The sequence below is a fragment of the Pempheris klunzingeri genome, chromosome 2 (genome assembly GCF_042242105.1).
Source record: "Pempheris klunzingeri isolate RE-2024b chromosome 2, fPemKlu1.hap1, whole genome shotgun sequence".
Taxonomy (NCBI): Eukaryota; Metazoa; Chordata; class Actinopteri; order Acropomatiformes; family Pempheridae; genus Pempheris; species Pempheris klunzingeri.
Window position 1 is genome coordinate 27,519,479 of NC_092013.1, and position 24,793 is coordinate 27,544,271.

The window sequence follows — 24,793 nt, forward strand, 5'->3', positions numbered from 1 at the left end:
TGAACGTAATACCAGTAATGCTTCTTCTCAGCATGGCCCCCATGTTTACAGGGAAACACTTGCTTTTGGGCTTGTCTTTTTTTCTAAGTCTGTATGAAGAACAGTGCACAGAGCACCACAGCAAACAATAGTTTGCATCTTCTTTATCTGTCACTCCGTTCTGCCTGGTGCTGTATGTATATGGTAAATACAAACTAAAATAAGATAAGTATTAGAAACTTAAGGGTCATTGGGTGTCTAAAAATAATATGTATAGTTATGTTGGCACAAGGAAAAAGATTTGGGAATTAAGTAATAAGTAAAACACAGTTGACTTTGTACTTAAGTGGTGCAAATTCTTAAATTTCCAACAAATCAAAAAGCACCAGACTGTTTTGGTAATCATGGCTGGCTTCTCAGGTGACATTACTGGGAGGATTTTACTGCCAAAAACTACGATGTGCATGTTTGCACATTATTTTCTGTTAGTTGGTCTGCAATTTTCTCTTAATTTAATATTACTAATGTTTCACATTCATGTTCATTTTCTGTTGCAATCGTGAAGGGGATCAGGAAGTCTTTCTAAGAACATTATTGACATGCCCATTTCTACATTTAAATCATCCTAGTAGCATCAGCTTAATTTGGGAATACATTTTAACACCATAACAGTAAATTTTGTCATCTTTCAGTGTCGCATTTGAAAAGGTAAACTTCACCTCCAGAAGTGTCGGCAGAAATAATTACACCACCTAAACTGTAAATGTACTTTTGACATTAGAAATAATGTTCAGATATGTGGAAAAGAAAACCTTGAAAATTTAACTAGTTCAAAAAAATCCATAAATTGCAGATTGTGTATGTGATGTTTGGAGTGCTCTTTGGAAAAGTGACAGACAAGTCAGTCAGATGTACCTGATAAATAAAACACGTTTATTTACACAAATATTTTCAAATACTAGTCTTCTACATAAGGACATAAAAATATATACAGTGATGTAGGGACTCAAACTGCTCCGTTCTCAGGTCAATGTATACATGTTGTGATTTATTTGCATTTTCAGGTTTTGAAATGAAAAAAAAAAAAAAAGAAAAAAAGATGCATATGTACAGCAGGATCTAAAACTTACACTTTCGAACTCTGGCACTAAAATACTGGGGAAAACTCTACCCTTCAAGTGCTATTCAACATTTCAACTTTAATACTTCCGTCAACATGTTGGTGAAAGCCAGTAAACTGTATTACTCATCACAAAGCTTACCCATGTCACTACACTTCACAGAACTGAACCTTCCTCCAACACCAACAGCACTTCAGTCACCTGTGGATGGTTATTGTATCACGTTGTCATTTTATTCACCAGAACCCGAGTTGTCAACCTGCGTTACAGCATCTGCATGAGTAACTCCCACAAAACAAAACTAGGTTTGGTCAGTCTCTTCTTCCAACCGAGTAAACTTTGGTTATATCTTGAAGTAGTTCAAGAAAAGCCACTTGAAGTAATTCAAGGAACTGGAAAGCAGCACGTTTGAGAAACCATTTATTTGAGAACCTGAATTAACCTTACCTGGCTTCTTAAGAGATCATAGTACACACTAGAGTCGATCAAACCACTTGATGGTGATGAACCTTATCCAGCAGTCCAGAACATCTCCATACAAAACAAATTAACGACGGATGATGTGACGGGGAGTCGCATATCAAAAGAAGACTGGTGATCTGGTTTGGTAAGAAAGGCAAAACCAAACTACTCAGGCATAGAAAGTGTTGAAGTGTCATTGTGTTCACATACACCTGGAGCACAGAACAGCACCAAACACTTCCAAAATGCTGTGTTCTGGAGAGTGTTTAGACTCATCTGGGGGAGCTAAATTAAGTGTTCTCATCAGGTCTTGTTTTTGACAATGCTGCAGTAGTAAACTATACAGGATGTGCTCCTTTTGGTCCTGATGGCCAACATCTTTCTTTTGCCTTCTGCAGATGTACATATTGACCACTGCCTTCACAATCCAAACTAAAAACACAGGGGAGGGGGCTTTCAAGACCCAAAGTCAGCCGTGGATGACACACACTCTCAGACTCACCACACACAAACACACACACCTCTGTGCATTCACTACGGCTTGTGGGAAAATGAAAGGAATACCTGTATATTTCAGTTACACAGAACATTCATTTCAGATGTCAGGTTAACACGTTCATTCGAGGAGGATAAGAAAACGGAAAAACATCTCTTTTCTTAGACAACAGCGTCCTCCAGCCAGGAGGTTGGTGAGGCGCGGTCACACTGAGTTTGGTTGGATGTGGTGAGGGCTGGCAGAGTGGCACCTGTCTAGTTTCACTCCCCCCCAGGCTGGGTGGTGGTAGAGGTGGGAGAAATTGGGGAGAGAGGGGGTTGAGAGGAGAGGGGAGGGGGGTGGATTCAGATGGGATGTCACTGCGGGGCGCCGGCAGCAGCGGGCACCGGGGTGCTCAGGGCGTTGGTGGCAGCAGACAGGACTGGCGAGCCAGTAAGAGGGCCCAGGGCAGTGGATGCTGGCAAGGCAGAGATACCTGAGGGAGGAGAAGTCAGGGAGGTGGTTAGAAAACCAATAGTGTAGAATACTGTGGGTTCAGTCACCAGTCAAACAACATGTGCTCAGAGGCTGTGGTGAACTAGGACAGGGATATTTAACGATCATTTACCAAAACTGGGACTGACCTAATTTAAGTCATGTCGATATATATAGTCGATATATTTGATAAATTCAGAATTTCTGTATCACCATTGTGTCTGGATTCGCTCAAAACAGAAAAAAAGTTAGTGGAGCAGCGTTCCACCCTCCTGAGACCAGAGAGTGGCTTTAATTTGGATAGAAAAGCGACCCAAATGTAGAAATGGAGAAACTTCAGCTGTAGGCACAGGTAGATAAAGAATACACCTTACAGGAATAAATGCCACGTTGGCCGTGTTGTGACTTCCACGCAAGTAACTTGGATAATCTGTTTAAACTGTGGAGCCATCTAAAACCTGACACTTGTGTTAATGTCTCCCAACTACTAGTTGTAAAAGGTAGTTTAGAGGTTTTAGCACACAGTTTACAGCAACAGAAAAAGCATGGGTTCATCTTTTGAAGTTATACAATGTGATTTGAGACCTATTTAATGCTAATGTACAGGCATTTAATAATAGAAAATAATACAAACAACTTGGGTCATCACAGCTACCCAACTTCACTGCTATCCAAATACAGTGTACTGTGGTGGAAGTTCTTGTGCTTCCTGTTTGTAGCTGTAGTTCTGTAAATGTGATGGCTCTACAGATTGGTATGACCTCTTGTCCTTGTGATTATAGCAGGGTGGGGGTTTTAACCACACTGAAAGGTGCTGAAATGAATACTTCGGGAGAGAGGCGAAAAGCTTTTTTGTGAAGTTGTATTGTCATGGAGAAGACATACACAATGAAGAAATTCTTACACATCCAATACAAATTTGTTAAGAAGCTTATCAGCTTGTTTTTAGCAAGATGACAAAAAAAAGAACATGAAAAACAAGCTATTTACAAATCACAATATACACTCTGCGGTGAGGTTATCACTCCATCCTATCCTGCCAAGAAACACTGCCTTCAGGAGAGTTGAAGACGGTGCAGAAGACCTCCCTCACATTACAGGCCTCTCTTGATGCCCTGTTTCCTCCCATGTGTCTCCCCGGCTGCTCTTGCTCATCCAGCAACCTCTGCTTGTCATTAGGAGTAAGCAGGAAGTTGTGGAGGATACATGTAGCCTACACAAGCGAGTCCACATTTTGAGGGTGCACGTTGATTCTTCAGTGAAAGATTCTCCACCTGGAGGACAATGCCAAAGGCATTTTCCACTTCCATCCTTGCCCTCGAACATCTATAGTTAAAAATCTCCTAATGAGTGAGGTTCTGTCCAGGGTACAGCTTCTTCAAGTATGGCTTCAGTGGGAAAGCTGCGTCACCAACCATGATGAGTGGCACATCACCCAAGGGAGCCGCACCAGGCAGAGAGGTACTGGGGGGCACATGAAGACTTTTGTTCTCCATTCCTTTTCCCAAATCTGATCCGGCATACACAATCCAACCTCCAATCGCTGGTTCTTCCAAAGTCACCTACTTGAATCACGCGGGACATGTAGTCAGCATCCCACAGCGCCAGAAGAACTATAGAGAAAGTCCTCTTGTAATTATAGTACTGACTTCCAGACCGTGGTGGTGCTTGTATGGTGACATGATTTCCATTTATTGCTCCCAATTTGCAATTTGGAAAATTCCATTTCTCCCAGAAGTCTTGTGCCACCTTCCCCCAAGTGTCTTGTGTTGGCCTTGGTAGTAAAGTCTGCATCATCACTTTTTCAATGGCTGCACACACCATATGGATTGAGTTTCTGACTGTGGTCTGTCCAAGGTGATAGTTGAATGCTAGGCTGATGGGTGAGTCCCCAGAAGCCAAGAACCTGTGAGGGAAGAAACAAGCACATATAAGTTACATACAATTAACTTTTATTTATCCGTCTCTCTCCTTAGTCTCAGTTGACATTTACAAGGCAAGATGGAAGGCGGTGAGGGATGCATTTGTAAAAAAACAGAAAGAAATCTAACAAGTGGGTCTGCAGGTGGCATGCAGAAAGAGTGGAAGTATGCAGAAATAATGTCCTTCCTTCTGCCATACTTACATCCAAGGAGGTCTGTATTCAATCATGTAAATATGACATTTTTTAATTTCATAACAGTGTAGGTAACTGTAGTTAAGTTGTATTTTGTCATGGTGTATTGTAAAGAAAAAATTAAAATCATTAACTTAATCAACTTCTTACTACTTCTTACTGTTTTTTGTGTAGCTTCACTTTATACAGTTCAAAAAGCAACTTGGCTCAACAACCCACTGTGGATGCTGAAGAAGGGGAGAGTTCAAGTACCCACTTTTCTCCTGTCTGAATCTGATCCATCCACTTACAGCACAACTGGGATTTTACAACAGAGAACCTCAACTGAATCTCTGGCACCATCAGTTGTACCAACCACAACCTCAGGGGCGACTGAAAGGCCATCTAGGTCCCGTAGTCCCCGAGAGAACTCCAGACCAGCCGTGCTGCAAGCTGCTTCAAAAGGACACCAGGAGGCAGCCACAGGCACCAACTACAGACATAGGGGATCGGCTGCTGTCCATCCTTCAAGAGCCGATCCCCAAGCTGCATATGCCTGATGGTGAACTGGATGAGTCATATCATTTTGCACTGAGGCTTGTGCCCATGTTGCACAGACTGGATAAAGACAGGAGGCAACAGGCAAAAATAAATATTTTGCAAATGTTGCATGACATTGAAAAAGAGCAAGCCCAGCAGCAACATCAGGGTCGTTGGCAGCCCACTGACCCTCCCCCACACATACCATCACAACACCCCCCATTCACAACACTCTAAGGCACTGCCCTGACACCTCCAGGCCAGTAGGCTTTCAGCCTACCCATCTCCCACAAAACTTCCCAAGACTGATTGGGCCTTTCACACAAATGTTATCCCCTAGCTGTGACACACAATGGGACGACAGCAGCAGAGAGGTACTACACAGACCTGTAGCACTCAAACACCCACCCAAACTTTTGAAGTTGGGAATACTAGTGTGTGTAATTTTTCTACTTTTTAGGGTGTGTACACTTTTTCAAATGCCAATTTGTAGAACGTCAATAGAGAATTTGACTGTGGAAAAGCTTATTTTTCTATGTATGAATATCATAAATTTTTTGCCACATTCTACAAATCGTTTGTCTGTGGTTAAGAATTTTTAATAACAAACACTAGCTTAACTTGTGGTCAATGATTTGTCTGTGAAACTTGCATCATTTCTGGCCATCAGACAATCTGTCTCTGTTTAGGCTCTATGGCAGTTCTAATTTGTTGATTGTCTGGTCAGTTCAGGGCCAATCAGGGACAGAAGTTCATCCATCTACTCCGCACTCATCCGAAAGTACAGATGATGGCGTTGGCTGTCCAGCATCAGCCATAAGGTGATAAAAATCCCCTCATCTCCTTTGCTGGTAAAGGGGATGCATCCAATATGATTTCCTTCTTAAGCCATTTGACCAGAAGAAGTAATGCAAGAGTTCTCCTCCTGCTAACAGGCACTGTATGTAAAATATAGATGTGAATCATTTGATCATTAGAATGGCCATGTATGTGTACACATACAAGGAATCTGACTCAGGTTTTTACATTTAACCACTATGTAAAGGTATACTTATATGTAAAAAGTGTATACGCAGAGATATTATATGTAACTATCACAAAACAATGACATTTGTTAATAAGAATAGTGCAGTGATACTGGATTAAATGAGAAATTAGCCATGCAAAACTTTAAAAACTTTACTTTAAGTATATTAAATTGAATCTGACACTATAAGAATGCTCACAATGTCCAGTATATACAGCATGCAATTATTTTAAAACAGACACAAATCTTTGATCCATGTCCTTCACTAGATTTGAACTTTGCCTGTTGTCTACTCACAACAAAGGAGATAGTACTAAACTCAATAAACGTATATTGAAACTCAATAAAAAAGAAACCATTAAACAAAAGTAGCCTACTTACCCATATTGAAAGAAGAAAAATCACGCAAAAATGACCAAATGTACAGGATATGCAAATCAGCTGTGCAGCCAGCACGCTCCGCTCCTGAACCGCTCCCGGTGGGTTTTACAGACGCGCGTAAGACGGAGCAGAAACACGTCACTGACGCGACGGCACAGACACGTGTTCAGTGGGATTTCCAGGTGACAGTTGTAAATGTTTTTGTCTAGATGGCAGAGCAGTATAATCACTTAATGGCATGTGTTCTCACCAGTGATCATGCTGGCTGTGCTAACAGCTGTGTTCCCACTGGGCAGGTTGGCTGATCCAGCCACACGAGACTGATCCTTCACAATGGGGACTGTGGGAACAACAAAAATAAAGAAATTACTTACTTTGCCATTGCTTTTACTCATTGTGCTTTCTTCCTTATAAATCATTCTTGGCCATTTATGGAGGCTTACAGAAGTAAGGGTGATCCATGGCCTCGCGAGCAGTCAGCCGGGCCTGGTGGTCGTAGCGCAGCAGCTTGTCCAGGAAATCCAGGGCCTCTGGGCTGACCAGGTGCTGGTTCTCGCTGTGGACAAACCTCTCCCACCTCTTACGAGAATGCCTGAAGGCAAAAAACAAATGAGATCAATTCAGACTGAAGAAAGTGACACAGAAAGACAGTTGTGAGGATCCAAACCACAGAGAAGCATGTCATAGGTGATGTATGTATGTAGAACAGATGAACTCCAGCTATTGAATTTAACCCTTCAGAGTCTGGGGTAAAACAGCGTTTTTTACTACTTTTCATTTTACCTTTGTGTTTCCCATTAAAACTGCTTAGCTTGCCTTTCTTTGTGTCTTTCTTTTCAGCACAACCTCACCTATGTGATTCTACAAGTATTTATTTATTTTGACATAATATATGGACACACTATATGTGAAAGTGCAAAAGAAACACAAAATCCGAGTAGGAACTAGTTGGATCTTTGGAGGAGCGGGGGTCTGCGCGGACACCTCCTCTTGTTCGTCTTCACGCGCAGCATCCACTTCATCCTCTGAAAGGAGTCTTCCTCAGAATCAGAACGTTCTTCCTCAGATTCAGCATCTTCTAACTCGTAGAAGAGCTGTAGTGTGCGACTTCGGGTCTTTATAAATTTAGTCTTAATAGGCTGATCAACAAAATTTAAAAAATTTGAAGTGTCCGCTTTCCAACAGTCTTTGAATTGAGCACCTGCGTGCTTGTGTCACAGCTTTACGTTTTCAAACGTGCGACATGTGACTTTGACACCGTGTGGCGGTCCTAGACTCCAAAGGGTTAAGGTTCAAGGTTTATTTAAGTTTCAATTTGAGGTTGATAGTATGTGGCTTTTTTTTTAGCAACATACATACTAAGAATAATTAAAAAAAACAAAGGCCTGCCAAGCGAAGACTCATCAGCAGCAGCATTGTAATGTGACTGCAGTGACAGCTCTCACCTTCCCAATATGTCGTTGAAGCGAGGCTCCAGCTCAATATTGTACTTGTCGATGTAGTCATAGAGGTCTTCCGTCCCAAGAACCTTTGCTATTCTCACCAACTACAGGGGCACAGACAATGAACAGTTTGGCAGCTCTGTACAGAAGACTTTAACCCTTACAGACACAAACCTACCGACATCAGACAAGTCAGTTACAGGAAATACTGGGTGGTCCCCACTTTCATCTGTGGCCAAAAATGCCACATTTTAATACAGTTTCTAGAAAATAAACTATTAACAAGAATAATTGGAAGAGCAAGAGCAAGTCATAGTTTGCCGTTAATGTAGCTGCTCATCCAATGATGAGAATTGTGTATTGCCTTTACAGTAAAGGAGACAAACCGATGATACTACATGGATTAACGCACACGTGTTTACATTTGGACAGACTTTAAGGGCAAACAGTGGTCAGTAGGAGAACTGTGCCCAATAGATCAATCCTGCATTGTATTTACCTGGTCGTAGTTGTCATGGCCATGGAAGAAGGGCTCCTTCCTGAAGATCATGCTTGCCAACATACAGCCCAAGCTCCACATATCCAGACTGTAGTCATACATCTGAAACACACAGTGCAAGTCTTAAAGGGAGCACAGATTAGATGAAAGCAGTGAAATCTAATTTCCCAGAGATGCATCTCCATGACATCCAGCCAGCCAGCTTAAATGAGCATTGGATTGTCATGAAGATTAGAAAAATGCATAAACGTAGCAGCTCCCTCTGGCAATCAGAAACAAGCATGTGACCTAGTCTGTACCTGAAACTGCTGCAAGGGTATTCAGTGTGGTTCTGATAATACCAAAGACGTGTGAATAAGGTGCATAATATAACCAAGATTAACTAAATCCAGTGTTTCCCCAACATAGAGCTGACTATGGCAAGCTGCCAGTTTTAGCTAGGTTGCCATTTAACCATAAATGATTGTAATAGTCTCGTTATGAAATTGTGTATTCATAAAAAGTTGAGTCAAGTAGAGGACCAGGACAAAAAATGTTATATTCTTAATGTTGCATTCAAATAGTTATTTTTTACTAGAACATCACCACCCATTCAGTAACATCCAATCCATTCAGACAGAATCATCAACATTACATTTCCATCAGGAATGAAAGCATGGTGAAATGGTCGGTGCCATGTATGCCCAAGTGTGGCCCTAATGTCCCTTCTAAAATTAACCACCAACACAACCAGTCTTTTCAACTGGCTGTCGTGCCCTTAAGAAAGCTTCACATTTCCATGTGACACAGGAAATAAACTCACATTTTCCAGTGTCATCACGCTGGACATTGAACAGTAGCTCCACATCACTCCCACAAATGGCGTTGTGTAAGTTTATTATAATATTAAGAGCTAATCTGCTAGCTAAAAATTAACCGTATGCAATGAGCACAAGCAGCTAAACACTGTACACCTTAGGTATTAATACACGTTTTAATATTTACCAGGATGTTGCTTATTGCTATAAACAATAAACAACATTTAGTTTGTATGATTATCATTAAAAGGAGGCAAAGGAATAGATACTAGGCACACTGAGCAAGACAGATCAGGAGGGAGAGAGAGCCAAACTGCCAGCAACTGCTGCATAGCATGTAAACTACAATGGAATTCGCAAAAAAGGTCACTAAAAGAAAGAGAGAGCTGTGAGTGATTGAGCAGCAATAGTTTAAATGTACAGCGAATAATCAGCAGCTGTAATGAAGAATATAGTAAAAGTGACTGGGTTGAGAGCAACAAAAAGCCCAGAAGGGATTAATGCAACAAGTTAATCTCGGCAGCGAATTATTTTCTATAGCCCCAGATTAAGATATATTGACTAACACCCATCAGATACTTCAAACATGCCAAATCAACCTAAAGCTTTATAGCACACAGCTGTACCTGGTAGTCCACCAGGAGCTCGGGTCCTTTAAAGTAGCGAGAGGCGACTCTGACGTTGTACTCCTGTCCTGGGTGGTAAAACTCAGCCAGACCCCAGTCAATAAGGCGCAACTATAGAGAGAAATTAAGTGGTTAGCCACTACAGACAGTGCATGTATTACAGTTAAACACAGCAAAGTTAATGAACATTTACTTATCTGTCACACATTACAGAATGAATGAAACCAAGCACCCAGTGTGGAGAGACTGTGTTTATCACTCACCTTGCGGTGTTCATGATCAATCATCACATTGTGTGGCTTTACATCTCTATGCATGATTCCCATGCTGTGGCAGTAGTCCAGGGCCTACAGACAAGAGCACAGAGACTTTGTCATTCTTTTGTCAAAGATTTTTCTTCCCAGTCATTCCAAAACAGCAATAGATTACAAGAATGTGCTGCCAACAAACACACACAATGTTGATGGCCTAAACAGAGACTTAATTCTTCACCACCTTCAGGACATTTAGAAGTTAAAGATAATGAACTAAGATGAAGCTGAAACATTAAGGACTCACCTTGAGGATCTCATACATGTAGAACCGGATGTCATAGTCTGTCAGGGTCTGGTAAAGTTGCTGGAGACCAAAACAAAGTCATTAGACTTTCTATGGTGATCTCTTGCCGTAAACAGACAGCGCACATTGGAACAATCACACATTGCCGACATGGACCTGTGGGAATGTGCCAGTGATTGAGGATAGAACCAGAAGATGGTTGACTTGCTGGCACCGAAGACATAGCACTGGACTTTCATATTCCTCCATCACATACACACACGTGTACGGGAAAACAACGAGTATGCCAAGACAGGAGGTTTCCAACTAAGTTTTAGAGATTAACAAAAAGTTTAGTTCTTACCTTGAAATCTGTGTTGTTCACATGTTCAAAGACCAGCGCAGGCGTCCGGGACTGAAAAAGTTATGGCAGTGTATTTAATACATTGCAGTTGCAACCAGCATTAACTACACCTGGGCCTAGTTCATCTTAGCTATTCAACTAAAACAGCAACATTGTAATAAGGTACAGCACTAATGCAGACCCTGTACCGTCTAACCAGGCACCCACACTGGGAGCAACACCAAGTCTCCAAATGTTCATTCATTTTCTGTACTAATGAGTAAGCAATGCGTTTCTTGTGATTTTCCTTGTAATGCTATGTAATCAGCACTTGCTATCTAGCTTAATATGTTTTGAACTTTGAAAAATACTTAAAGCAGTATGATGAAAACTTTGTAGCTGCTGATCATCTCTGGCCACAGCAACAAATGGTCACGTGTTGCTTACAGTGTGAACTAGAGCTGCAACTAACCAACCAACATTCACCAGTCATCTTCTAACTGTTTTAGATTCTATGAATGTGCTTCTAAAAAAAAAAAAAAAAAAAGTGCCAAAGTCATGTATTAAAACTGCTTGGTTTGTATGAGCAACAATGCAAGATAGTTTTAGAAAAAAGTATCCCAATGATGCAAACAAAAGTAAAAACTGCTGAACATTTTCTGTTTCTCCATGAATGCCTTGTGATTTATCAAGTCTTAGCATAGTCAGCAATTTGTCCTCAGTCAACTCATTTTAGTGGTGGTTGATATGCCTGCAAAGGGTGCTTCCTAACACAGGGCTCTCCCCAGGATCCTCTAACTATACAAGAAAGAAATTTCTGTATTTGACTGTGTGTGTGCTCTTCGATTTTCTCAAGAATCATTCAGCCAATCGACTTCACACTTGATGGGTGTATTGTCGAGGACACATGGGAGTGTAGTGTTGAGTGAGGTTGTCTGGATTACTGGTTTTGCACAAACCCGGTCAAGCCAGCCAATCTTTGGTGTATGTCTACCCATGCTATTACACTGGTGCTGTAACATCATGTCCATCCATGCTGTTACCGTACCAGTGTTTGGAGCATAGCAGTAGCAGCTCGACAAAGCTGCTAAAATGTCCGCTGCTCATGATGCTAATTTTCTCTATGTTTAACTCCACTGACTTCCACTAAAAGTGGCCACTAGATGCAACCAGTCTGTGGCTGCAACCCTATTTATTGCCATGTAAAATCCCATTTGATTATGCTAAAAGTGCTACCAACTTAAAGACTGCATCTGTAATGGATTTTAGAAATACTACTAACAAGCAGTATCTTCTACCATGCTGGTGCATTAAAGGCTTTTTATAAATGCACAGTTTGCACTATTTGTGTTAAGCTAATTGCAGCACCTTATCCGCTGGCAAGGATTGTAAGTGAATTCCACTGTGAGCGCTGGTATTTTTACAGTTTAGAACAAATTAAGCATATTTTAAAAAGGCATTATTCTGCGCTGCGTTGATATTTGAATATATGATGTTACATATATATGCTGCTCCTCCTTAGTTGTTCAAAGATTTGTGTGGACATATGGGCCTTGAAGGGTTTCTTCGCCTGGTGCTCTCAAAAGTCTATGATCAGCACTGTGTGTGTGTGTGTGTGTGTGTGTGTGTGTGTGTGTGTGTGTGTGTGTGTGTGTGTGTGTGTGTGTGTGTGTGTGTGTGTGTGTGTGTGTGTGTGTGTGTGTGTGTGTGTGTGTGTGTGTGTGTGTGTGTGTGTGTGTGTGTGTGTCACTTTCCTAAACAACCATTTATCCACTCAATGAACAACGCTGCAAGACGCAGTCCGATAGGACACGGCCCGAACAGGCACTTGTTAATTACATCAGGAGAGGTACGGAAATATAGTGCTACAACTATCGCCATTTATAAACTCAACAATTAATTGCATAAATCATCTACAGACTAAATGTAGAAGACTGCAAAAAATGGCAATCAAAATTCCTAGACGATATCTTCAAATGTTCCGTTTTGAACAACACAAACATTCGAAAAAAAGTCTATATTTTCCGTTGATCAACTAATTGATTCAGCTCAGAGCGCAAGCAAAGAGGACATGAATTTGCTGATAGTTTAATTGCGGTTATCTTCTAAAGCAGAAATAACACCTAACACTTGACAAATTAAATTATCTGCTGTAAAGACCGGTGTTCCAGGGTTTGTTTCCGTTTCTGCAAATTTCTTTTTCATTTACTCATGAATTCAAATGTCAGTCAACAAAAAGATGCAAAACAACAAGATGACAATGTGTAGTGTGAAATCTTGAAACAAAGATTTAACATTATATTGGCAGTCCTATATCATTACAATACAACAGTTGTTCCATTCTTTGGAGAGAGCCCCGACACTACAGGAACACACGGCTGTATAACTGCATAGATACAGCTAACTAACTTAAAGCCATGGCTGTCTAAGTACTTACAGACACATACTTCGCAAGCCCAAGTGAAATCGATAAGCTTGCACAGCTGGTGGGCTCATCACTCTATTGGTACAGTAATGATATTTCATGATATTTGTTTTATAAATTGTCAAATTACTCATGACCACAGAATCAAGTGTTCTTGCAAATCAATATACTGTACTTACTACTGGGTCTTTAACAATATCAATGAGGGAGATAATGTTGGGACCTCCACGCAGGTTCTCCAAAATCTTGATCTCACGCTTGATCTTCTTTTTCTTCACTGGCTACAGGGGAAAGGATGAGGGAGAGTCAGTCAAATGGGATTAAAGCATCAAATCATTCAATCTTAGCCACTGATTTGATCCATGCCTCTGTCCATGTATGCATTTACCTTGAGTATCTTCACCACCACTTTCTCATTATTGGTGATGTTGATTGCCTCAAAGACTTCACTGTACTTGCCACGCCCTAGCTTCCGCACCAACTGAAAGTCATCCTGGTTTCTGTGGAAAAAACAAAACCAAGGAGCAGTTGGGTTGAAGACTTTTGATGCCAAATGATGCAAATGTTGTGTGAGGGTCAACAAGGTATTTACCCCCATTCAACCACGTGGGACTCATAGTCCCAGTACTCCCTGGGCCGATGAGTGTTGACCTCGGTGTACACTCGGGCCCGGCTTGGCACGGGTCCTGACATGTCCGACAGCTTGGCAGAGATGGTGGGAAGATCTTACTGCAGCGGAGGACGGTTGGAGTACAGGGAGGATGGGTGGGAGGGAGGGAGGAAGAGGAGGGAAGGTAGGGGGTGAGGGGGGCTAATCCCAACAGGGCAAGGGGTTTGGGGGGGGCTTTGCCTGAGGACGGGGGGAGGGGCCACCAGGGGCACGGTGGGATAGCTAACAGAAAAATTGGGAGAGGAAATAAAAGATTAGAGAAATTGAATTTCTGATTCATACTGCTATGTCACAGGTGTCTGTAAATGTATGAGTGGAGAAGCTACAAAGATGTGAAATGAATAAGCCACAAATCCTAACACCGAAGAATCTTTCGTATTGTGTCTTAATAAATTCATTAGTTGTCAGGTTGTTCATATGAGAAAACAGCTTCAGATATATCAAGTGTGACTTAAATATGCGTATCTTGAGTCGTTGGTCACTAGAGGGTAAAGATGGAGCATCAGATCAACAGGCAAATGTTTGCAGTATATGCTGTACTAGACTGTTGTGGTTCAGAGCAAGCAGAGTCTGAAGCTGAAATTCACATCTTGGGCCCTAACCTTCACCTACGTTCATTAGCTTTGGCTAGTGACCAAATAGACGTGGCCAAAATGTGCTCCAGTAGTGTTCATTTTACAAAGTGTTGATAGGTATTTGAATTACTAGGACAGTAAGGGATAAGCTGTGAAATTATTGATCTCATTCAATCCATTCTTTGAATGACACTCCACTGACAGAACCATCAAAGCAACTTTAATCTCTCTCGAACCAATGTCAGGTAAATAACACTGAACAATGGGAAAACTTTGCCATACATTTGTGAATTAATAAGGACAACATATGCAGTATCTGGTCTGTTTTACAATACTTCCTTCTGACATACAACTAAACAACATTTACCCAGCATTTTTACTAATTTGGGATAAGAAATGAGCATCATTGTCCTTAATGGTATATGAGGCAAGTTTTCATCAACAGAGTGCTGCTGCTGCTACTGGACCAATATAAGAGTAGATAATATACATTCAGTTACCAATTTATTAGCTTAATGCAGTCCAATACAACAGTACTGCAGTTACCACTATGCAAAACATATAACACAGTTTAACAGCAGTAAAAACTACATCCTCCAGAATTATCATTCAGTTGAAGCAACACCTGTCTAAAGCTGTTTCAACAAAAACTGAACATGGTAACCCTCATGGAGTTCAGTAAAGGACTGTTGTGTTAGACTGTTGCATCAATTATTCTACTAGCAGTTTAATTAGCTTACACATTAATCAGCAGCTTGGCTGGCACAACACATCCGAACTTAGGAAGACAACCTTTAGCGTTTGATAAGGTTACAAGCTTATGTGGCTTAGAACTCGACCGCCAAAAAGTCGATCTCTCTGAAACCAATGTGTCAAGTAAGAAGAAATTCGTGTCGCTTGATTTTAACTAATAACGCTGGTCTCGGGTAGCCAAGTTACCCGCTGGGGTAAGAAGGTTCTTATGCTATTTTACACACAAAACTTAACGCTAACTTAGGTGCGCAATTAGTGTCGTTCTTAATGTCGCATGCGTGGTAGCGTTAATGTTAGCTGTTAACAACAGATTCACACTGTAGCTACGTAGCGTTTGGTTGATAATTTAATCTGTTAACTTATATTACACAGCCGGGGGCATTATCAGAGCAACTTGCGATATATAAGCTGATCCTAACTTCTCTCTTTCATAGACAAGGCTAGCTTTTAAGTCTTTGGCTAGCCAACGTTAGCTAACAACTTAACCCCGACATGTAGGTAGCTAGCGTAACGTCAATATCGGCTGCATTGGCTATCGCCCCGATGTCTTTTTCTTTCGGCGAGAAACGCAAGGGTGAATCTTATCAATCAGTGGACGTTAATGTTAGCGACTTAATATTTAATAGATTATAGTCCACAAAGACACCGTCATGAAACATGAATGAAGACCTTATCTTGATCGACTCCCCCGTTCGGCAGTCGTGTAGCCTGCTGGCAAGACTATGAGCTTTAAATTCAATGAAATTTTAACTTTCACAAAATCTCACAGTCTTTGTATATCGAAAGGAACAATGTTGGGTGCAAACAAAGTTATGTGGACCAATTTAAGTGTATCGTTATGGCTGTGCAGCATTCACTCGAAATTATGCGACATTCGAAATGTTAACGCTATGTCAACATTCATAAAACAACTGAGCATCGTTTATAGTGTGTTTACACATTCATTTCAGCCTGAGAATAAATTAGCTCCATTTCCCGACGACTACGGCAGTTTCTTGTTAGTTAGCTAACTAGATCATCCGACTGAATGGCTTTCTGTGTGAGCAGAAGGTGTAATGTAACTTATCGGCTCTAGGCGGGCCCAAGTTGCTAGCTCGCTAACCTTAGCACGGCTAACGTTGGCGCTCGCTAGTTTCCACAGAGAATACGAGTCAGAATTATTAGCAGCAGAGAAACACGGGAGTGGATATTTACCCCCTTAATCAATTCGACGACCGAAATGCTCCCCAGTAGGCTGAGTTTCGTCAGGCCAATGGTCCTCGCCTTCCTCCGTCGCCGGTGTGCCAGTGTGTGATTTCTGCTGTATCAGAGACAATATGGCTGACCACCGCCACCTACGTCCCCGGGTAGTGCAACGGGGGCCGTGGAGGGACAAGACACCGCAAAGTCGCAAAGGTGGTATTATGTTTTATTTTACATGCACTCAAACACATTGAACATGTTTTTATGGTCAAGTAAGTCACCAAACCCGGTGATGCGTTTCACTGTTGAAGATCAGCCTGAAGGCGAGAAAGCCCCAAAACCTGTAACAGATGGCCAATTGACTATACATTCTAGTCTATAGAGCAGTCTATGGGATGGCTGCCTTGCAGGTCTGAAACGTGGATGTAGACTGACAGACTACAAATGATTTACAGACAGATATTAAATATAAGTTTACACAATGTGTCCTAAAATTGGATTGCTATGTCTAAAAGGGGTTACTAAGATGTGAATGAAAACATAAAAGATGAGGATCTGAACTTTATCCCTGTTGTGACTGGAGTACAGAGCCAACACAACAGAAATATGTCACTGTCCTTATACACTTGGACCGCACAGTATATCACAAACCAAGCTGCAACCACCACTACGGAACACTAAAGCTATTATGTTGAAAAGAACAGGAAAACTTGCAACTTCTCCCTGGAAACAAGAAGTTAATATTAGTTCATTATAATACTCCAGTTTCAGTAGCTATTTTCACCTCTGTATTAATGTTTACATTAAAATATTAACACATTTCCACTTGCATGCCCAGTCTTAACTCCGAACAAACTCCCTGATATTTTGGTAATTAAAAATTTTTGGCCCCAGCAACTGAGAAATATGGCAGTCTTGGTTTGGTTTACTGCTTGTTAAGGATGATATCTCATCACAGACACCATGTCCACATTTTTACAGTGGAGAATTGCCTATAGGTCAAACCAATACCTGGGGGCCTCGGAGAGTCAGGGCCCAGAGAAGCAGTCACAGAGGTATAGAGGCTACTGCATGTGTTGTGGCCCTTAGGTCAGTACATGCAAATTATCCAGCTGGCAAATTTATGCATTACATGGTTGGGCTAATAGTTACATTGCGTATAGTTGCAGTTTCTGAAGGGTTATTACGATAGTTTAACACCAACAAGTGTTGTTTGAACTTGTTATTTCAAAATCAATGCTTTCAAAAGAAAATAAATAAATAAAGATCAATTTAAGAAATCATCTGAAAAAAAAATCCTTGCCATGTCCAATAGAGGGCGCCCCAACATTCAAAACCCATTAACACTGTAGTTCAGACTGCTCGATTTGGAGCAACCGCCCTTAAAACTATGGTTGGTTCAGTGGTTTGTTGTGCAGCTCCAGCTACCCTAAATTTACATGAACTCTTCATGTGGTTTATAAAATCAGCAAAATAGAGATCTGAAGTGGGTACACTTGCAGAGCTCACTATGATCTACAGCCTAAACCTGCAATGGTCAAGGGTCAGTTCACACAAATTATAGAAACGTGTTTCGTCACTTACCCTCTGTGAGGTCTAGCCATGCAGATATTTAGGTCTTGAGATATCAGAATATCACTGAATTTCTGAATAATCCACAGAGCCTAGATATTGTTTCTTCATTAGAAAATAATGGCACTGAAAATGTGTATGTGGTGCAGCGTCCAAAGGCAGAAACCCCATATATCACTCCTGAAACCGCTCTGTTGAAGGCTAGAAGTCTGTTTGTGAGCCAAGCTTCCAAAAATCATCTAGTTTCAACCTAAGCCACGCTAATGCTTTGCCATGCAATATTAAAAAGTCCATTATCAGATATTTTAATTTCAATATAATTTCATATGTATGTAAAGAGTTTGACCTACAGTTAAAAATACATTATTTATGTAAATGAGCCTTAACTAGCATCATAAAACTTTGAAAACATATTTATCATCTGTTGTCAGTTCATATATTGATCAACTTTTTCATCTTAAAGTAATAGCTTTATTTGCCAATGCATTATGGATGATGCCTTTAAGTATTAATAGGCATTTAGCATCATCCACTTTGCTACATGATTATAAACCTTAATTCAGAACAGGAAATGTATGTTCTATTGCCCATAGATTTCAAACTACAGTCTGCTCGACTTTCAGCAATTGCCCTTAAAACTAGTGGAAACATGTATTCATTCACAACACTATACTAAAAACACATAATATACATACAACACTACAACATCCAGGGATAATATTTGTAAGAGGTTAACAATTCCTACCGAATTTCATATAATTTCTTAAGACATGTTTGTCGACTAACTTTTACATACTGATATTTTAATGCATGAATATATTTTAAAATTTGAAAACAAATACTACTATGAATAGACTTTTAGAGAAAATCTAGTGGCAGGCATTATTCCAAAACAACTGTCTGCTTTGTAGAAGGAACAGGGCACATACATAAGGAGCACAATGGCAAGTTGGTGGTAGTTGTAAACAAGGGCCAATCAATGCATTTTTGCCCTCTAGCTACCCACGGTATAGGTTAACAGGTTAATCCGGCCATGCGTACGAATACAGTGAAAATCGGAACCATTACAAGTTGTATGTCAGTTTTACACCGGTGTCCACTGAGCCACTATCAGATGACATGTTTAAAATGGCAGAGACCTCCTTTTGGCATCATTCAATGATAAGCAAAGCTCTGGTGTCACTATCGTGTTGTGCTTGGAACGGCACACTCATTCTTCTCCACCGCAGTAGGCAAGTTGAGGAGTTAGTTGGGGGCAGCAGGTTTCAGTCAGCGAGACTATTCATTGTGCTCTTTGGGCCTTGATTGAGGATATCCTCTAAACAATTGCTCTGGGTGTTGAAACTGGTTCAAAGTTTTCAGACGTATATTCTTCCTCCCATCCATCTCCCAGTCACGGGAGGCTCTGAGCGGTGAACAATTGCAGTTATTGGCCCCATGATCATTCTTCATGTCTTGTTAAAATGCAGGTCCTTAGGCTTCCTTATTCCTAGGAGAGTTTTTCCCATGTAGTGCCACAATGTAAAATATGTTGCTTTGTGTGTGTGTGTGTGTTTTTCTGGAACACTTGGACCGCTATCTCCTAAACATCTCTGACAAACACAAGCTACTTGTGATTACTCTGAAAACTCTGGGGTTGAAGGGAAGAGCACAGTATAGGTTAATTATATGTTGGAAAAAAACGAGATTGGGAATGTACAAAAAATCTGCTTTATTGTTTGAAAAAGGGGTTCAACAAAGTTTTCTCAACAACACATGTTGAATCATATTAGAATATAAAAATGTAAAATCAGGAGCAGCTCTCTTATCGAAGTGAAGTTTTTCACCATGCAAAAAAAAAAAGAAAACAGGCCTGCCTCATGCCTCTGTTAACCTCTTAAGACCCGAGCTCTTGTTGGATATGCATTTTTTATTTCTCCTTGCTATTTGGGCTTATTGGACCCTGATAAGTATAAAACCTAAGCATCATCTTTTTACATGATGTAGTTTTAGAGAAAAACTATGTCCACATATGTGGACAATCGGTCTTAATTTCCAGAAAACACAATAAAGTCACCTTTGTGCAAAACTCTTTATTTCCACCCTGAACATAGCAGTTTTTGTTCCTGACTGCTTTTGCATGTATTTAGAACACATACAAAACATATTGTGAACAATTTCAGCAATTTTGCCCACATACATGTCCATACGGCCCCAGCTAAGCAGAATTAACTACTATGGTAATATAACCCAAAATGTGATGCCCACGCATGTGTACGCCAGGTCTTTAGAGGTTAAGAAAGCTTTTAGGGCTGTGATGGACATCAGGGTGCTGCGGAAGTCAGCCTTTTTCCTCCTTCAGAGTAGACATATTGTAGTATTATTTTGACAGGGGGAGAAATCAAGTCAGAGATTAGTCACCTTTCACCTTTGTATTAAGGGCCACCGCCCTAAGACTGAGGTAGAGCGCAGGAGTGGGAGCCAAGCAGAGAGCAATCAGAGCCCTGCCCCAGTGGACTGATATTGTCTGTACTAATGTCTCAGGTCTTTCCACCACTTCCTCCCACTGCATGTTGGGAGGGAAACAATAGTCCAGCGAGCGTCTGTCAACACCATCGCCCATACAGAACATACACCCACACAGACACTCATCTGCTGTGTTAGACCGATATGTCAGCGTGATAATGTCCTTACTACTATCAGTAGACAATATTGTCCACCCCTGATTTGCGGTAACGCACGTTTTTTCACATCACATTCACATCAGTGTAGTAAGCTCACCTTTGAGTTGAGACTATTTTCTCAAACATACTGTTAGAATGACACTGTCATAAATGAACTTCCATGCTCAAGTCTAATCATGTTTTTATTTAAAAGCCATTCATGTAGCCTCACACATCCGGAATTCAGTTTGTCCATGTTTCCCTCAGACTAGGCATAGACAGGACACAGAAACATATGGATTAGTATCGGCCTTCAAATTGTCTTATCAGTCAAACTTTATGTACAAATACACACACAGAGACACATACACTACTGTGTCTGGCCCAGTTAGTGCCTGTTTGGCCACTGCAGAGGATTGGGTTGCTCCCTGCTCTCCCACTCCACCCATCAGTGGAAAACAATCATAAAAATCGGAAGCAGACTATCCAAGGCCGCTGTCCCATGAAAGGGCCCGTAGTGCATGTCCAATGGTGATTATCTCTTCAGACAGGCCAGCCGGGCGGGGAAGTTTAGGGTTGAACAAGAGTCAGTGAGGGGGTGGAAGGTGTCTGCACAGTTGAGCTACAGCACCACAAGGGTCTGTTTGGGGCTAAATGTGGTGGAGGGGAACTGTATCGCAATCTTAGCCCTTCCTATTTGCCCCATGGTATCCTCCACTAATGCTTTCCAGATGGGGCTCAGGATGGGGAAGGCGCCGCTGAAGCCTTTGACAGGTTAATTTATGTTCAGATGGAACATTTCACTGTCTTGTACAGGGATATCACTAACTTTAATAAGAAATCACCCCAGCCAGCAGAAGTGGTTGCTCCATACCTTCCTTTACACTTCTTGTATATATAAAGCAGGGGTGTCAAACATATGGCCCGCGGGCCAAAATCAGCCCGCCAGAGGGTCCAATCCGGCCCATGGGATGACTTTGCAAAGTGTAAAAATTACAGAGAAGACAAATTTCAGGTCGTTTGTAATGTTTTGTCAAAAGATAGTTCATTAAATGTTCAGAATGTAGTTTTACTTTTTTTGTACTAAAACAAAGGGAAAGTTTTGGAGTTGTCATTATTCATAGGTTATTATGCTGTGATTTACTGCTCCGGCCCACTTGAGATCAAATTGGGCTGTATATGTGGCCCCTGAACTAAAATGAGTTTGACACCCCTGATATAAAGGATTCCAATAATATACAAAAGGTATGAAATGTTCCCCCTCTGTGTTTTCTCTGTCTTTACCATCTTAATAGTTTTTGGGTTTTTTTGGACATCACAGCTTTTTTTCAACAACATCGCTTCTTTTAATATATTTCTGGTCAAAGAACACCTCACACCTATCAAACCTATCAATCTAGAGTCACATGTGAAGGGATTTATGACTATGCAGTGTTTTAGCCATTTGAGTTCATGTAAACATGTTTCTTTTTTGCGTTATGGTTGTCCTTACATCACAGCTGAGTGCAATACAATCTGCCTGTACGTTTGACATCCAAGATTGCTATCAGCAGAGTTTGAATCATAACCTGAGCTTTGTGGGGGTTTCTAACTAAAGTTAGGGACAGAGAATTGGCGCTCTGACACACACACAGTAGCTCACTACTTACAAGTGTAAGCTATCCTTGGTGGTGAAGTGACTGTCATTCTTGAGACAATATGGTGCGCAGTTCTTTTGGAAGACATGCTTATTTTAGCTTATTTATCTTGTAAATGGAAATAAAACTCATTACATGACAAATGTATTATTTGTGATTAAAATAAAGATTGTTGGTAATGTATTAGTGACCCCCACAAATTCACAATTTTACTGCTTTCATTGGAGCTCAGATCTCTTGTTATGGGAGCTCAGCCCCCACTGGCTCTCATGTAACTTGATAGCTGGCTATCAGTGTATGTACATCCCATATATGTCATATATTCTTGCTATACTACATGTATTTACTCATACAGTTTACCTGCACGTTATATAAAGAAGATTTGACTGTTTTATGTCATGTATAATATTGCCTATGGGACCATCCCATGCAGTTAGTTTACTGTAAAATCTGAGTCACAACAATTAAATGTGAGTCTGACTCAGTGTAAGTTTTGTTCAGCCCCGCTTTCCCACCCAGGAATTAAAATAATCATCAGCTGAGTGCAATGGGCCATCTGGGCCCCAATTGATGTCAAAGCTGGCACTGACCCAGGGCCCGGGGCCCCAAAGGGAGGCCCTCGGCAGGGTCGAGCACTCAGGCCTTTTCCTTCCTGTTCCTCTATGACATCTTCCTGCCTGGGGGGGCCCCTGGGAGCCATTGAGCGGGGCTCCGCCAGACCCTTGGAGCTGCAGGATAAACTCACACAGCAGCTTCTAATTAGGCTTTAGCACTGACAGGTGGAGAGAAAGTGGAGGGTTGGGATGCTTTATGCAAGTGTGCAGTTATTTGTGCCGCCCCGAAGGACTGTGAGTGCAATAACTTTCTTCCAGAGGAGTGTACCCCGAAACAACACTTAAGGGGTGATTTAAAGGATTCAGTTTAGTTATAACTGTGTTGTCAAATGTTTAGAATCTGCAGTAAATCTCATTGTTGGCTGTGACTCAGGTGTTGCACTTCACAATGTGACAGTATGTAATTTTTGAATGTTTGTGAGGATATTGTTTGACATTTTGTGAAATGCACATTCACCCTCTGAGAGTGAGGTGAGAAGGTTGACACTATTCTCACATTTGTGCAGTAAATACAGTAAAGCCAGAGCCAGCCAGCTTAGTTTAGCAAAAAAAAGACTGGAGACAACTGCCACGTAACCTTGTTGTTTTTCCACTTTAGTTTTTGTATGTATTAAAAAGAAGAGACAGCATGTTAATTAGTAAACTTTAGAGGTGCAAGAAAGTGCTCTTTTACCCCTGTTTCCAGTCTTAGTGCTAAGCTAAGCTAACCATTCCCTAACTGTAGCTTCATCTTTAGCCTGATGTACAGATGTGAAAGTGGAATCAATCTTGTCATCTACCTGAGCAAAATGTCAAGCAATTCATCTGACATTGCTTTTTCTTTTCAAGAAACACTGCAGTATTTTGCATTTTTCAGTTCATTTCACTGTGTAAATTGGATTGCACAGACATCAGACTTGCTTGAATAAAATAATCCATCATAGTGGACATCTTGTCTGCTTTTATTTTCACCACATTATGTGATTGTTGCGGTGCAGGTTTTTCAAATTAAACTACCGGTATTCATCCGTTAACCGCTTCATAAGTCCTCTGAACGGTTTGTGTTGCTTTTGGTACATCCAATTATAAAACCGTATTTCTATGTGTCTCAGTTTGAGCACTGGTTCTCATACATCCCACAATACTGGTCTCCTGCTGTGATCTTTAACATTATTTATCAGCAGCTGTGTTTGTCTGGACACAGGGTGCTAGGTGATATTAGCTGTGACTGATCAACACCACATGTGGATCCCAACCAGGGAGATTTACTACCCGAGCAGAGTCAAGCCAAAGATCAGCCCTCAGATTTCTGTATTGTATTTTCCTGATACCATTTCCAAAACTCTGAATATAGTGGTATTCATGAAAAGAGAAAGTTAGCTACTCCAGTTTCACTGGAAAAAGGATAACAAGAATATGTGTTTGCTTTATCGAGAGAATGCACTTTCAATTCATTTTCATGCATTTTCAAAGTGGTATTTTTCAGCTGTAACACCAAACTCTGCTTCTTCCTGGTTGATCTCGTTGGCTTGGCTCCAGTAATGTGTTGCACTCCTGATCGTCCCCCTGAGTAATCATCAGTCGCCACAATAGATCCAGCAACACTAATTTGTGTCTTTCCTGTTTTGTCTTTACCTTTCCCAGAGTTGACTCTGATTCATGCCTTCCTAACTGGCAGTCTGCACCTACCACCCAGACGGGACTCTCAGTGGTCACATTCTGCAGGGGTACAACAATTTCAGAAAGAGCCCGCTGAGGAAGAGATTGATTACTTCCTCTGTTGAGATTCCTTGGCATTATTCAGACGGAGAAGGTAAACCTTCATTGGAATTCCCCGTATAGGTTTCCTCTTTTGAGCAGTCACAGGCAGAAGATGCCAGTAATGGTTAAGTGGTTTGTTGTGCAGCTCCAGCTGCCCTGAATTT

At 41.1% G+C, this 24,793-nt stretch overlaps 1 protein-coding gene and 1 non-coding gene across 3 annotated transcripts; both read right to left on the reverse strand.

Annotated features, from left to right (window-relative positions):
• Nucleotides 1-891: 891 nt before the first annotated feature.
• Nucleotides 892-16,537, reverse strand: csnk2a4 (casein kinase 2, alpha 4 polypeptide). Of its 2 annotated transcripts, none has more exons than XM_070840003.1 (13): nt 16,437-16,537; nt 13,837-14,136; nt 13,633-13,744; nt 13,424-13,525; nt 10,841-10,891; nt 10,498-10,557; nt 10,203-10,286; nt 9,940-10,050; nt 8,517-8,618; nt 8,021-8,121; nt 7,019-7,167; nt 6,826-6,915; nt 892-2,533 (listed from the first exon to the last, which is right to left on the reverse strand). In XM_070840003.1, exons 2-13 carry the CDS (start codon nt 13,935-13,937, stop codon nt 2,415-2,417), a joined length of 1,182 nt encoding a protein of 393 aa, XP_070696104.1. In that variant the 5' UTR covers nt 13,938-14,136; nt 16,437-16,537; the 3' UTR covers nt 892-2,414. The 2 variants fall into 2 exon arrangements, with proteins under 2 accessions (XP_070696104.1, XP_070696112.1); XM_070840011.1 differs by lacking the exon at nt 892-2,533 and adding an exon at nt 3,410-4,438.
• LOC139220635 (small nucleolar RNA SNORA57) lies at nt 10,660-10,796 on the reverse strand. The gene has a single exon (XR_011585851.1). It is a non-coding gene; the product is annotated as a small nucleolar RNA SNORA57 (small nucleolar RNA).
• Nucleotides 16,538-24,793: the final 8,256 nt, after the last annotated feature.

Excerpts from the sequence above, each read along its gene's own strand:
- csnk2a4 (XM_070840003.1), bottom strand. The coding sequence starts at position 13,937 with ATGTCAGGACCCGTGCCAAGCCGGGCCCGAGTGTACACCGAGGTCAAC. Across the intron at positions 13,745-13,836 it reads TCCCACGTGGTTGAATGGGG|AAACCAGGATGACTTTCAGT; the intron begins GTAAATACCTTG and ends TTTTTTCCACAG. Across the intron at positions 2,534-6,825 it reads CACAGCCAGCATGATCACTG|GTATCTCTGCCTTGCCAGCA; the intron begins GTGAGAACACAT and ends CTCCTCCCTCAG.